The sequence below is a fragment of the Camponotus floridanus genome, unplaced genomic scaffold, assembly GCF_003227725.1.
Source record: "Camponotus floridanus strain SB8 unplaced genomic scaffold, Cflo_v7.5 scaffold1, whole genome shotgun sequence".
In the NCBI taxonomy this organism is placed as follows: Eukaryota; Metazoa; Arthropoda; class Insecta; order Hymenoptera; family Formicidae; genus Camponotus; species Camponotus floridanus.
Genome location: NW_020229214.1, coordinates 5,116,698 through 5,131,828, shown reverse-complemented (window position 1 = coordinate 5,131,828; position 15,131 = coordinate 5,116,698). Strand labels below are relative to the sequence as shown.

Here is a 15,131-nt window from a genome sequence, read left to right as displayed (position 1 = left end):
AGTATTTCATTGAGTACTTTGCGAGTTATGAGGCTTGAAATAATATCTTAATTTTACATAAACCGTAAAATATCTAGTAAAATATTTATTTTTCGATTATCCTTAATACTTTTATGTACAAAATAATGAGAGGAATCAATTGGTGTAAAGGAAAAACACAGTTGTTTTTAAGAAAAAATATGGAATTGTTAATTGCAAATTACATATTTTTTCTTCGAAATAATTATGTGTTTTCTTTACAGCAATTGATTCCTCTCATTATTTTGTACATAAAAGTATTAAGGTAGGATAATCGAAAAATGAATATTTTACTAGATATTTTATGGTTTATGTAAAATTACGAAATGATCTTAATGAAAACTAACTTAATTATAATGTTTTGAAAAGTTCTCGAGATGAACTAAAAAAAATATGCAAAAGCATATAGGGTGTCCCATTTAAAAAGTTGGATGTGACCTTCACGTGACTTTCAGGTGACTCTTCAATGTCAAACTAAAGACACCATATTCGGGGTTATCGATTAAAATGGAACACTCTGTATATTGAACGAAGATAAAAAAATTCGATAAAAATATTTCGATAAGAACAGTGTATTTTCATAATAGCGGTTTTATGATAAAAATAAATACGCTTCATAGTCGAGCGACATTTCACAATACATCGTTTCCAGAGCGACGCAATAGCTCAGAGAAAATCGTTGTTTCGAGAGATTTTATAAGAGTTTATTTTTGTTTCTGTATCATATATATATATATGCATATCCTTTCTCCTAAAAAGAGATTAAGAACGTAAACGAAATCGAGAATTAATTTTGCTCATGTCTGGGCATTCGACTCTTTGATTCATTTGTACAAAGTTTCACGATTCATCTTAATGATTGTTTATAAGTCATATACTCTATATACTTTATATATGAACTAAGTTTATTTCTGCAAGAAAGAGGAAAACAGGGAAATATGTTTATTACGCTGCTATAGATAAACGGTTGATTTATTAAGGATTGATTGGAAGTTGTACAAATACAAAATGTGTTTTATATATATATATATATATATATATATACGTCTTGAAGAAAGAAAGTCCGTCTCTTTTATGTTTTTATGTTTTATTTCGAAGAACTATCGAATATTTTATATCGATGTAGTGCCATGATACGGAGTTGTATATAAAAATGCATCTTCTTAAACGTAGTTTTATGACGATGGAATAAATGTGTATATCATATGCGTGTATAATAGATGTGTAACGATGAACGGGAGCGTCCCGTTTGACCACGTTGCGATTGACCACAGCCAATTATATCGACTTGTGCCTTAGGATAACTAGGAACGATTAACCAACCAAAAGTTCTATTTTGAATTGGCCAATTGGTGACATGGTCAATCGGATGCTACCCACGATGAACACATATGTTGCGCCACGATTGCGTTTATATTGGCTCATATTGAGTCGCGTGTGCGACCATTAGCATAATTTACCTGTGCTTGTCGCAATAAGTAACATTTCTCATTTGGAATTTAGAAAAATGTCTTCCAGGACACCAAATTAAAAGTTTTTCTATCGTGTGTTAATTACTTCCTATGAGACAATTATGTAATGCTATGGAAGAATAAGACAATATGCGAGAAATGTAGAGATTTTTGACATAACGACATTTAATATTATCTTATATAAGATGAAGTATCATTAGCAAGGTCACGTGTATATGCGATTAAATACTGTATGCAATGCATTTATCCGCACACTCGTTTGCAATAAATAAATATTCTTTTTAATAATTTTAGAAATTATACTAATAATGATAATAAAAATTGATACAAATATTTTTATATTCTCGATGGAAAAATGAGTTTAATATCTTGTACATGAATTTCATAAGCAGAAGAGATTAAGACAATGATTTATCTAACTCTAACGCAACTTTTTCAATTTCTTTAATAACATAATCCATGGACGATTCCGTGGGCGGTGGTTGACAGGTGACGACCATGCGAAGGAAGTTGCCGCACTCCTTATGCAATAAAGGTGTATAATTGATCATGACTGATCCGCGCAAAGTCAGATATTTTTTTATCTCAATTGTTATATTGTATAGCTGTTTCCACCAATTTAAAGTTTCTGGCTGATCACGCATTTTTGGTGGTATATACCTAAAATGAAACTCATCGTAACATCGATCGCGAATTTCACATTTAATCATGTAAAGTTATTTACCAAAAGCAAATAGTGCACAACTGATAATCAGACTGCACCAATCGGAAGCCAGGAGTTTCTCGAATCCGTTTCAAGAAATATTCCACACAGCGCATTGCATTATCTACTAATGATCCAAGGCCTATCGTGCCGCGAGCTTTCCACATTAACCAAAACTTCATTGCATCGACCTTGACACATATTATTAAATCATAAATATTAAAAAATGTGATTTTTTCAATCAAATATTGTCTAATTGTTTATAGAATATTTTAATATTTCAAATTTTTTTTTTGAGAAATCTTTTAAATATTTCTTTTATATTATATATATGCGTATCACGAGTCAAATATTTTTAACTCTTATTCTAACATTAAAGACTATGATATTTTGAAAAGGTATGGTTTGTAATATAATGGCTTGTAATCACCTTTCTGCCGCATTGCACACTCTTATCACCTGTGTCCCAGCTGACGTCATAAAATTTATCTTGTTGGAAAAGATAATCCGCATTGGAACAATTCGCTTTATACAATGCTTTTTCGCCTTTGACCAAAAACAGGGAACATTGCAGCGGTGCTCCAAGCATCTTATGACAATTCCAGGCAACCGAGTTCGATCTAAACCGATCATGTCAGAGAACAGTATTTGATAGAAATAAACTGATACGTGCCAATTGAATAATTTCAAGCTAAATGATTTTTATGCAAGAGGAAGGAAAGTCTTTGTTTTTTCTACTTTTTTGATTGATAATAAAAATTGCTTAACATTTCCTTGAAAGTAAAGTTCTTTCCAAAAATTCGAATAAATCATGCAGATAATATTTATTTACAATTTACTCGATTTCGATTGCTACGTAAATTGTGAACACAAATTTGATCACTTTCCTTCTTCGATAATGTTAAATAAGAAAAACAATTACAAACAATTCGATGCCACGTAGTCGGCTTCGATATTTCTCCGAAAACAGCAAAGTACCACCGAGGCAAGCCTGCAAGAAATCTCTGATTCAATTTACGTTGCCTCTTAAATTAATAACTTGCAGTTACCATACAATTTATACGAACATCTACATGTAACCAGATGTTCTCTCTGCGACAAATCTCGGCGATTTCCTGCAATGGATCAATAGCTCCGAGCACCGTAGTACCAGCAGTGGCGTTCACAAAGAACGGTACATGTCCTTTATTCTTTATCTGCATTATAACTTCCTTTAGATTATCCGCTTGCATGCAACCATACTTGTCCGTCTTTACCTGCGAAAAAAATTTACAAAAATATACTCTCGTACAATCAGCATAGTTACAAAATCTACTCTAAATTTGATTCAATTATTTTTGATCAAAAATAAAAATGCTTTTTTTATGTTTAGGAAGCAAAATTATCGCAATACTTTTAATTCGTTAAGAACATTTTTCATTCGATATACATTTCTCATCACTCGATATATTTATAGGACATAAATTGTAAATTTTTAACATTTTTTTTTCAACAATTATTCTCTTAAAAGATAGAATGATTATATATATATATATATATATATATATATATATATATATATATATATAAATGCATATTGTATATTGTTGATGTAATATTTAAATTAAAATAATTGTACCTTATAAACATTATCAGTGCCTATACCTAGCCAATGAGCAGCTTTCAAGATTGAATAATGACTATCTTGACTAGTCAAACACGTTAAGGGTTTGTCGAGCCAAGAAGCGCCCAATTTCTTGATTTCCGGAAACATCTTGTATCTAGCCATTATGAGCCCATACATATTTGCCATACTACCACCTGGACACATTATGCCATCGGCATGCGGCATCGATGGATAGCCCACCAATTCCAACGATTTTTTTATTACTTCATGTTCTATCATAGTAAATACGGGCGCAATTTCATACGTGGCCCTAACAAGAACGTATTCTGTATATAATTGTAATTAATTATTATTTACTTTTTATTTTTTTTAGATATGTGGCAACATTATCTACGGCTCATTAGAGAGCATTCAGATCAAAAACAAATCTATCTGATATTTTATTTTTTAAATGAAATAAAACTTTTTTGAAGATAAGAATTTAACATGTATTATTTGCGATTATGCGATAAGTCATACGTCATCTGAGATGAATTATCATTATTAGATGTTTATGAGACAGTTATTAATATTAATGAAATATTAGTTATTAATATTATTAATTTTGATTATTTATCACATTGTCTCGAAAATAGCAGACAATGCTATATTTTGCAAATGTAGAACATATATTATTCCTAATATAGCATGATATTATTCTTACTGGGTAGTATTCAAGGACTCTGTTAACCAGGAGCCCATTAGCCCATACTCGTCGATGCCACCATAGAGTTGATTATGAAAATTCAGACTGTTTGTTTTTACAGAATATCGTATAACCTGACGTATCAATGTCTCGAGTTGTTCCTCTTTTACTGGCTCTTTATCCAAAGAAAATGATATCTTGGCCTACAAAATAATATTTTATCAGAAAGGAATAATGATTATTCTATTGTCAAAATTACTATTTTATTTTAATCAAATTTTTATAATCCAATATTTATTCCAGATCTTCCGTTAAAGCTGTAAATAATCTAATTTATTATTTGAGATAATCACTCCAGTCGGAATATCGAATCTGTCGAATTTATAAATTCATTAATTCAGAGAAGCATTTTTCATTTTTACACATTATTTTATTAATAAGTCAACTTCGAAGAATGGCACGTTGCCATGCATCCTATATGAAAAATATATTAAAATTCCTTGAGAGATAGAGACAATTCGTCTAGTCAGCGTTGCAGATGATGATAACAATGATATTAATATCACTCGTTGACCTTATATTTATATCGGAAACGTTTATATAATCGTGTATCGTAAATATTTCTCAAACAAGTAATCTGTTATGCATTGTAAAATATTTTTTTTCGCCAGAATGTATCATTATCTATGTGGATTGCATCATATTGTTAACAAATATTTACCTTAGATATATGCACAGAATAGATAGTATCGTAATAAAATCTATGTTTTTAATTAATCGTTAACGATTTTTATTAGGTATTTAATTAACAACAATTAGATAGGAAAAGTTTCGAATAAAGTAACATTTGAATTAATAAGGAAACAAATATAATCTGTCTAGAGAAAATTTTCGTCTAGAAAAAATTCACTATAAAATAAAAATTCATTATAAAATGTGAATAATATCGAATTTTTTTACTTTAAATGCGACTATCAATATTATTGTAAAATAATATTTATTATTTTAAATTAATATCGAATTTAAAGTAATTGATTGTTTTTCTAATTTTTATTAGAACCGTTATGGAAAAAATGTTAAAATTACAAAAATAATTGACAATAAGAATTGAAAATAAGATCCACTATTATGACATCTATATGTTTAAAATTGAAGCAATTTTTTAAATAAACTCGTCTCCTTAATCAATTATTTGCTATATACATATATCCATTGCAATAAATTGAAAATTATATAAATGGCGTCGTATTTTATCTTATTTATATATAATATATATATAATACTATATGATATTAAATCCTATTAATTATTTATTAGATTGATAATTAAAACGAAGAGATAACAAAAATATAAGAAAAAAATATTTATAATGTATAAAATGATAACAGTGATTGGCCTATAACAAAAATACGAATACAAATGTATTAATAGATATAATATTAAGATGTAAAATATAATACATCTCATTGTCAGCATAAGTATAAAAAAGATTAATAAAAAAAAGGTCGGATGCAACGTGGTCGAATAAATATGTATGCGACTGCATGAGACTAACTTTCTAATGTGACAGTTCAAACTTGTAATATTCACCTGTAATTCTTTGGGATGCAAAAATTGTATGACACGTTGATCCTCTGAACGATTGAAAACATGTTCTTCTTTGAGAATTCTCAAGAGATTCTCCAGCATTGTGGTAATATTGTTAGTTCTTGGCTCAGCCATTGCAAAGTGTGCACTGAAATGAAGTGAGTGTGAGACTCACTAACCGACCAATCAACAAATCCATCAGACCATGTTAGATCCCTTCCATTTCGACCATGAGCAGATTCTTCTTTGTCACGTGAAACGATCGTTGAAGATACGTCATATGTTTGCAAATCTCGGCAACCCATCGTTTCATAATTAATCTTCACCAAAAATCCATTTACACATACCAATTACATTCATCTGTTACGTACATGTTAATGTAGTTTGTCTTATCTTTGAATAAAAATGCAATAAAAGTGAGTAAATCTACGCACAATAAGCAATCTAAATGTTTGGAACAGTTAAGTTTACGGACTTATTATATAATTTGATTGCTCTAATAAATTATTAACAAATTATTAATATAATTTTTGTAATTTTTATTTTATAATTCTGACCATATTCTCTTTCATGTTCTAAAGAGTTTTATTATGATCACTATCATCATCACAATAAATATAATAATTTTTTCATTAATTTATCTTATCTGAAAGATACGTATATATATATAAGATATGCTGATTGATTTTGAAGAGTTTTATTTATTCTTAGACAATCCTCGCAGTATTCGGTATATCTTTATATTTTATAAAGAGTTCTAATCATTAGCATGTTAATTAACTTTTTCATTAATGGATTTCATACAATGCAATGAAAAAAGTATATTTTTATATATGTACTCTCTAAAAGTGAATCAGTGTATTATCACTGAAAAACAGTAATAGTCACTGATTACAAACAGTTATAAGTACAGCAGCACTGTAAATCACACGGTAAAAAACATATTGTATTTCTATTAAAATTTTCTCGTGTAAAAATTTTTGTGTTAAATTTTTAATATATTCTTATGTTAATATAACATATTATATTGCGTTATTTTGACATTTCTGCGTTGAGTTAATATTTAGTTTCTAAGAGTTAAAACAATACAATTAATATGTAAATCCATGAATTTTTGATGAAATATGTTATATGTTAAAATGAACAGATAAGTTGTGTTATTTTTCTCTCTATAACAGTTTCCATACGTTAAATCGACATATCTCTTCTGTTATTTATCATAAAAATGTAAGAATAACATTTTCTTTTAATTAAATTTAACATTATAAATATGTTAATTTAATATAAATTTTATTTCCAGATAAAGTTTAAGTGTTACACTTTTGTGTTAATTTTTAAACATATTACTTGTGTTATTTATTTACTTGCTTTCTGTTAAATTAACCTTAAAATTAGAGTGGATAAATTGGGACATGTGAAATATGTTAAATTTAACATAAAATTTTTTACTGTGCAGTGATAATACACTGATTGACTTTTAGAGAGTACATAAGACGATTGGGATACATTGACCGATTTTGAAAACCGGTTTTGTTTAAAATAAACTTTTCATTCAAATGGAAAAAGTAAGAAGGTAATCTTGAAAATAATTTGCAATGACGCTCTTTTAATACAAAGTAGTATTTTATGATTGAATATTTTTATTTGATATTATCATATTTTTATTTGATATTATCATTTTATAATATAATTTAAATTGTATAATTATAAATGTTATAACTTACATTGTATGTACAATTATAATGTACAGTTATAGTACGAATATGTTTCATTTATGTTGCATTTTTATAGAAAAAATATAATCAAGGACAATGTATATATCATTGAAAGAGACTTGTTATAATTGTTAAATGCTTAATTATAATATTACGTAACATTCTAGAACATTCTTCTATGCTTCATAGACGATACAAACTCATATTTAAATTTTTTGTTTTTTATATTTACGAACATTATTTTATATATATTATGTTATCAATATTTTAATTAATATACATGATAATTTTTTTAAAATTCTTTTTATGTATTTATTCAATGTATAAAACTGTAAATATAATGTCAATTGCACAAAAGTTTAGAAATGAATTTTTATATTTGCTTACATTTCATTTTAAGATCATTGAACTACCATAAAATAAAAATAATTATTCGGAAATGTAATATTTAATCAAATTATATTAAAATTATCCCAAAATTATGTTAAAATTGTGTCTTTTCTGACTTCACGCGACGTAATGAATGGCATTAAAACATCGAGAGGTAATCGTGGTACGATACCCTTCATGGAAGCCCATTGACCTTCGCAGAGTTCGTGAAAGGTCAACCGCAGCAACGACTGTCCATCTAAAATTCTAGGACCTCTACATGTTGCACCAGCTCCAAATTCCCAAATACTCCAATTACCTGTCAAGATCAAAGCTTGTTGTATCTGCAACGAATTAGTTAAATTCATGAAACTGGCGAATCTTCTGCGCAGCCAAGAGACGATATAAGAGGCACGACAATCGCAATGCCAAGGATTTCGATTCAAACGTATCTGTTGAATCATCAATATGGCATCCAAACTGCCAGCTGGCAGAAAAGAGATGTCATTTGATTCCAATTGCCTAAAAAACATGATATTATATAATAGAAAATATTGTAGGATGTTATTTAAAAGTAGGATTTTATTTAAAATAGTATATAATGTGATAATGAATCGAAAGCACTTATAATATATCCTACAACATTATATCTCTTATTAATTTAAATATGTTTAATTATAATTAATTATAATTTTTGTTGCAACAAATAACTAAAGTGGATGCTCAAATTTTTATTTTTTATAATAGACTGAAATTAATATTATTTTTTATAATAGACTGAAATGATATTAATATATATAGAAAGAAATTAAACATTGAAGAAAGAATTAAGATTAATACTAATTTAATACTAAGTTGAAAATTGTATGTTTATATAAAAATTATATTGCGACTCACAGTTTCTGCAATCTCGGCGTATCCTCGAAAACTCCTGACTGCACCACTCTTAATCGATTAGATTGCAAGAAAAGAGAGGTGACATTAGATAATCCACGAAAGACACCTCTTATTAAGATTTCTATACGATTACCATAGAGGATAAGACGTTGTAAAGACATAGAATTGTTGAATAATCCAGGTGGCAAGTATTTTATATGATTATGTCCTAGCCGGAGTTCTCGAAGCGCTGTCATGCTGAGAAAGGCTCTTGTATCAATCTATTGCAAAGATTACAATTATTTATTAATATCTAAGGAGAGATAATCTTCTAAAAACATTAATCAATATTAATTTTTATAATATTATAAGATATATTATAAGATATATTTTTCTCTTATAAAAAAAAATATATTTATACACTGTAATTAACATGATTTTAAGAATAAAAAAAACGTAAATATAAAATTTCACAATATTTACACGAGATATTCTATTGCTTGATATTTCCAGAAGTTCTAGTTGTACAAGGGCTGAGAATAATCCTTTAGATATATCTGTTAATCGATTATCTCTCATATCTAACTCTTTGAGAGAAGTTAGATTTCTTAATATACCGTTAGGCAGCTCTTTCACACGATTTTCTTCGAGTGCAAGGCGTCTCAAATTAATCGTGTCTTGGAAAATTGGAATGGGTAATCTGATTAGCCGGTTTTTACTGAGCAATAATTCTTCGAGATTCCCAAGACCACGAAATATACTGGGAGATAACGATGAGATGTGATTGGACGAGAGATCTAATAAAGCCAAAAGTTTATTGCTCAGAAAAAGATCTCCCGGCAAACTACGAAGTTTGTTCGATGACAGATCGCTAGAATAAAAATAGGATATTAAATTATTATTAAACACAATCTCTCTCTAAAAAAATTTCAATATACATATTTACAGAATATATTTAATATTTTAAATGTTTCCAGTCAAATTGTAAGGCAATATCTATTTTTCATTATTTTATAATTGATTTTTGCTAACTGTTATAATTTAATACTTTAGAAATTTTTACAAATTTTACAATTTTTAAAATTTTAAAATTTTACAAATTTTACAATTATAAATTTTCAACACATACATTTTCATAAAAATTATTTTTTCTATTATTGAATGTTTAACGTACAGTATTCGAAGATTTGTTAATCCGATGAACTGATTTCGTGGAATTTCCTTCAAGAGATTGTTACTAAGCCTGACATTTGCGACACCGTGCAGTGGCAAGAGTAAATTCGATGCTAAATGCTCGATAAGGTTGCTGCTCAGATCTCTATAATTCGTTATCTCGTTAGAATTCTCATCTGCCGGTCGTTATTTATATCACTTACAAATGGTACAGCTGCGTCATGTTTTTAAATGTGTCTCTATGTAGAATACTAAGTCGATTACTTCCAAGATCCCTGAAAGGGCATCAAATCACACGATTTCCACTTTTAAAGCATTTATATTGAGATTGCAATGGTCTATAAAAAAAGTCTCAAAAATATTTGTTATAAAGAATCGCAATAAAGAAATAGAAAATTAATTTTAAAATATTTCTTTCATTTAATTAAAAGTTAGATCGTAAGACGCTTACAGTTTTAATACATCGGCGGGAACCAGTTGCGACGAAGGTAGGTCCAAGAGATCGTATCTCCAACAAGACACTGATTTCACTTCCGGTACACATTTGCATGGTCCTTCCGCGCAAATCTCCCAGTCCTCTTCTCTCAAGCTAATCTGCCAAACTTCAAAAGCATTGAGTATGTTTTTATATGTCCACCAAATATGCGAATTATAAGACTCTTACCTGGCTGTTCGACCGTTCGCAATTTCCGTTCGAGGCTCGACAATCGGTTCTCCATTTCTTCGAAAATAGATATCGATTCCGAAGATGAACGTTCTGAATCTGCAATTATATGCATATTTTATTTCAAAATTCAAAGTCATATATTTTAAATCGTATCAACAAGTAGCAGGAAAGATGATGTAAAAAAATTTTATGCATTTGATTTAACCTCTTTTTAAAACAGACATTTATTTTCTCAGTTTTAGAACTTTGAAAAAGCGTAATTTTCGGAGACAAAGTGTAAATATATACAAATAATATTTCACAATCTCTATTAATATTCAGCGGCATAGCATATAATTGTCGACTTTATGAGATTTCATCAAATTACTTCTCGCATTTTTTAATATCGATTTCTGTCCAGTTATCAATAATTATTTGTTTCGCGATTGATTACCTGTTAATGTTCGCGTACTTGCAGTCGTGCAAGTATACGAAACTAGAGAGTACGTTTTCGTCTCGCATAACGAGAATAGAACAATTACGCAATAAAGTCTTGAAGATAAGTCGGTCATGTCACGCATCACCAGGACCAGATGATGACACAGCGTAGGTGGAATAAAGTGACTGAGGATGCGCGGCCGGCTGTCATTCTTCATCGCTCGCGGTTGCATCCTCATTATCTTGGGCATTGATTTAAAGGTAAATTCGTTATAACGAAGATTGACGGACAATAGCCTCACCCGTACAAATTACGCTCTTTCATGCATATACGCCGTTCATATATGCTTAACAACACAATGCTTCTGAGATTTATAAAATTTATAAGAAATAATTTTTATCGAATCTTTTTAAAAAACAATTAAATTTAATGTAAAATCACTCTACATAGCTATAATAATGTATATAATTTTAACATTATATAGAGTAAAGTACATGCAACTAATTAATTAATTTTCTAGTGTTGTGATATTTATTTCATTTTAATATAATTAATTAAATTAACAGAAATAAAAAGGAAGGTGAAACAAGACATAAATAAAATATAAAAGATATATTAATTCAACTTTGGCCATTTCTTCACCTGTAATTTAAATTAATATATCTCTTTATCTTAGCCCTCTAGAAGATAAATTATAAAATTATTATATTTGTTTGTCAATCGATAATGACAATTTGTCTAGAGTGTGCCGACATCATTTAGCATAATGCAGTTGTGGAAAAACAATAGAAATATATTATATAATATTGTATGTATGTATTATATAATATAAAATATATATATTGAAGAAAGAAAAATAAGCTAATTATATCATATTTACATAATCACATTTCCTTTTTTTTATAGTACATATTAACATATTATTATAACTCAAAACTAATAGCAAAAAATCCTCTCATTTATCTTTAATATCTTAAAGGAAATTCTTTAATTATTATTTTTTATTATTTAATTATTATTTATAAAGGAGAAAATCGAAGGCAAATTACTTTTAAAAAAATATTTTTCACAAAGTATAATGTAAAATAAAGATGGTAAAATATCAAAAGTGTCTTGGAATAGAATATACATACAATATGTAATTGATTACGTTTACATAACTGCAAATTGTAAAAAAAAAAACAGAAAATAAAATAAAGCTGTTACAAATTAAATAATCTTTTTGCTCTTGAGGATTAAGAATACATTTAATACATTTAACTTTGTGTTTATGTTAGAACAGATTATAGTCACAATTAGAAAATCAATTCAAATGTGTACGCATATACATATACTCAAAATATAATATCCAGTATATTGATTTACATAAATTAGAAAGTACATATCAGAATCAACATTAGTATCTCAACGCAGAAAAGGAAATGATTACGAGAAACAGAATCAATAGTTGCTCATTATTAATATTTATTAGATAGATACACATTTATTAGATAGATACTTTGACTTTTACATTGCATAATCATATATAGCATGTAATTTGGCGACCAATTTTATTGTCAGAGAGACTTTCTCACGTAATTATATCTGGCGTTTTCTTCTCTCAGTAATTTCGTCTAGTCTATAATCATGAAAAAAGTCGCATTGGATTATAATATGATGTTGCTCAAACTAAATAAATTTGCGATAATAAAATCTAACGATTGATTTGACGATCTACTTTGCAATTTCTCGATGATCTCTTAAAATCGAGCGATTGTTTAAGACAATTTTACTCCGCCGGATCCAGGACACTCTCCTTTACTCTTGACAGCTAATTCTGTGATATAAAGATAATTATTATGTATGTATGATATTTTAATTTTTATTATTTATTTAAAAAATTAATAAAATATCATCTTCTTAGTATATTCTTACTCATTCCCATTTCGCAGTTGTGAACATCCAAAGCGCATTGTGTGCCGAAAGTCCTTGGTTTGAAGTTGGAATCAGCAGGATCGTGAACGCAAATAGGATCATAATCGTTCCCGCATTCTCGAGCGCAATCTTTCTTATTCTTCTTCGCCTCCTTGGCAGCCTTGATAGCATCCTTTACGTCCTTCGACGCGGTCGCTGCTTCTTTTATATCCTTAGGTTCCTTTATTTCCTTGATTTGGTCACTGATTGGTTTTGCGTCATCAGGAAGAGCATATGTGTTCTCGCAGAACGTGAACATGCTAAGGAACGCAAATCCTAAAAAAAATTTAAAAAGAGGGGATATAAAATTTAAATTAATTTACAAAAATATGTTGATCAAATATTTTTATAAATTAATTTCTTTTTAAAGTAGTAGAATATTTTTTTACAGTCGCAATTTATACGAAATTATTCTAAAATTTCTCTCAATAAAGCTGTTGATAATATCCTTTAATGATAACAAGAGATTACTCTTTTCATTATTATGTTACTTGAATGATCGATGTCGAAAATTTCGAAAATTTTTCTCATTAACAAGTTGTGGAGAACAGTATTACGTAAATCAGTTGATAGTGACTTAGCATCTCGTTGGGATGCTGCGTGGCCTTAATACACATCTTTATTGGATGATTATGTCTTTATTGAAATCAAGGTTTATTTTACATCGAGATCAACCCGTTCCTTGCGAGATGATTGCGACGTTTCTTTACTCAAGGATACTTACGCCCACGCATATTTAAAAAATCTTCATTAATCTTTTGCGCTCAAAAATATCTTTGAAAATCGTAAATAAGTTTAACATGAATAATAATTTTAATAAACAATTAACTAAAAAAAATATAAAATTGCACTCTTTATTATTTTTTTTTCGAATGATTTTAATGATGTAACATTGCGGTTGAGATCGAGGAGAACTGGATTTTAAATTAATGCAAGACGAAAGATATAGTTCAAGGCAATAACAAGACTTTATTATAAATTTTAATTTCTTCTTTTTAAACATATATATATTTGAGATTTATAATTGTTTACAAACTCTAACAAAAATCGTGGAAAAATGACAAATTTATATAAAAGTAAAATCAATTCATGAAAGAATTATAGATATAAAATAATATTTGTATAATACTATTTTATATCTATAATTCTCTCATTAATTGATTTTATTTATTTAAATCTTTTAACATTTTTAATATATACACAAAAATTACATACAAATAAATGATTAAAATAAGTTATTTAATGAGATTTTTAAATATGTATCTAAACGATTTTAATAAGTTTAAACAATTTTAACATTTAAATTTGATTAATGTAACCATAATATATTTAATTAATTGCGGAAATTATCGTAATAATTTTTACTACAAAATCTTAAATAAAGCTGGTGCAGTTTTCGTACCAACTATGATTGCTACCTCCATCGTTCCGGTTGATCAGTGATCTAGCAGTTGAAATTTCTCGGTGGCGATTTCTTAACACGGCGAATGGCAATCAAGAGAAGACTGGCATATCATGTCACCATGGTCTACATTTATAACCAAGTTAAATTCACATCCCCACCTGAGAGGAATTGAGAGTAGGATGCATTATGCCTGAATCATGATTGTCGAGTTAATCATTTCATATGTGTATAGTACCTGACTTTTAAATGTAATATACTTGTTTCAATACAATAATGAAAATACAAATTGTAATTAATCAATTGAACGTTTAGACAAAAAAATGTTGCAAATATAAATGTATATTCTAAATTTAAATTAAATTATATAAATTTATATACATAATTTAACCGAATATTGCTTTTACACAAATTAATATCTAACTTTTATTCTATTTTCATTAAAAAAATATATAAAAGCAGTTTGCTTTCTGATGCGGATAAATAA

General features: G+C 28.1%; 3 protein-coding genes across 4 annotated transcripts; all 3 read right to left on the bottom strand.

Annotated features, from left to right (window-relative positions):
• Positions 1-972: 972 nt before the first annotated feature.
• LOC105256498 (acidic amino acid decarboxylase GADL1) lies at positions 973-6,261 on the bottom strand. The gene is made up of 8 exons (XM_011266446.3): positions 6,075-6,261; positions 4,503-4,687; positions 3,812-4,109; positions 3,261-3,449; positions 3,120-3,184; positions 2,624-2,813; positions 2,215-2,384; positions 973-2,150 (listed from the first exon to the last, which is right to left on the bottom strand). The coding sequence occupies exons 1-8, from the start codon at positions 6,204-6,206 to the stop codon at positions 1,889-1,891; spliced, it is 1,491 nt and encodes a 496-aa protein (XP_011264748.1). The 5' UTR covers positions 6,207-6,261; the 3' UTR covers positions 973-1,888.
• Positions 6,262-8,227: 1,966 nt separating this feature from the next.
• Positions 8,228-11,527, bottom strand: LOC105256497 (leucine-rich repeat-containing protein 15). Its single transcript, XM_011266445.2, has 8 exons — positions 11,305-11,527; positions 10,869-10,967; positions 10,656-10,806; positions 10,408-10,479; positions 10,206-10,349; positions 9,515-9,902; positions 9,053-9,312; positions 8,228-8,677 (listed from the first exon to the last, which is right to left on the bottom strand). Exons 1-8 carry the CDS (start codon positions 11,525-11,527, stop codon positions 8,266-8,268), a joined length of 1,749 nt encoding a protein of 582 aa, XP_011264747.2. The 3' UTR covers positions 8,228-8,265.
• A 1,206-nt stretch (positions 11,528-12,733) lies between these two features.
• On the bottom strand, positions 12,734-14,781 carry LOC105256496. 2 transcript variants are annotated; one of them, XM_011266443.2, is made up of 4 exons: positions 14,645-14,781; positions 13,204-13,518; positions 13,007-13,105; positions 12,734-12,907 (listed from the first exon to the last, which is right to left on the bottom strand). In XM_011266443.2, the coding sequence occupies exons 1-3, from the start codon at positions 14,664-14,666 to the stop codon at positions 13,047-13,049; spliced, it is 396 nt and encodes a 131-aa protein (XP_011264745.1). In that variant the 5' UTR covers positions 14,667-14,781; the 3' UTR covers positions 12,734-12,907; positions 13,007-13,046. The 2 variants fall into 2 exon arrangements, with proteins under 2 accessions (XP_011264745.1, XP_011264744.1); XM_011266442.2 differs by having other exon boundaries at positions 12,734-13,105.
• Between the last annotated feature and the right edge of the window lie 350 nt (positions 14,782-15,131).

Bases quoted from the DNA above. Each gene is read 5' to 3' on its own strand.
- LOC105256498 (XM_011266446.3), bottom strand. From the start codon at position 6,206: ATGGCTGAGCCAAGAACTAACAATATTACCACAATGCTGGAGAATCTC. The intron at 2,814-3,119 runs GTTTGTAATTGT...TGATCGGTTTAG, and splicing joins CGACTACGTGGCATCGAATT to ATCGAACTCGGTTGCCTGGA. The intron at 2,385-2,623 runs GTGATTACAAGC...ATATGTGTCAAG, and splicing joins GTGTGCAATGCGGCAGAAAG to GTCGATGCAATGAAGTTTTG.
- LOC105256497 (XM_011266445.2), bottom strand. From the start codon at position 11,527: ATGAGGATGCAACCGCGAGCGATGAAGAATGACAGCCGGCCGCGCATC. The intron at 10,968-11,304 runs GTAATCAATCGC...ATATAATTGCAG, and splicing joins AAGTACGCGAACATTAACAG to ATTCAGAACGTTCATCTTCG. The intron at 8,678-9,052 runs GTGAGTCGCAAT...CATGTTTTTTAG, and splicing joins ACGCCGAGATTGCAGAAACT to GCAATTGGAATCAAATGACA.
- LOC105256496 (XM_011266442.2), bottom strand. From the start codon at position 14,666: ATGGAGGTAGCAATCATAGTTG. The intron at 13,519-14,644 runs GTACGAAAACTG...AATTTTTTTTAG, and splicing joins GGAGGTAGCAATCATAGTTG to GATTTGCGTTCCTTAGCATG. The intron at 13,106-13,203 runs GTAAGAATATAC...TTTATATCACAG, and splicing joins CAACTGCGAAATGGGAATGA to AATTAGCTGTCAAGAGTAAA.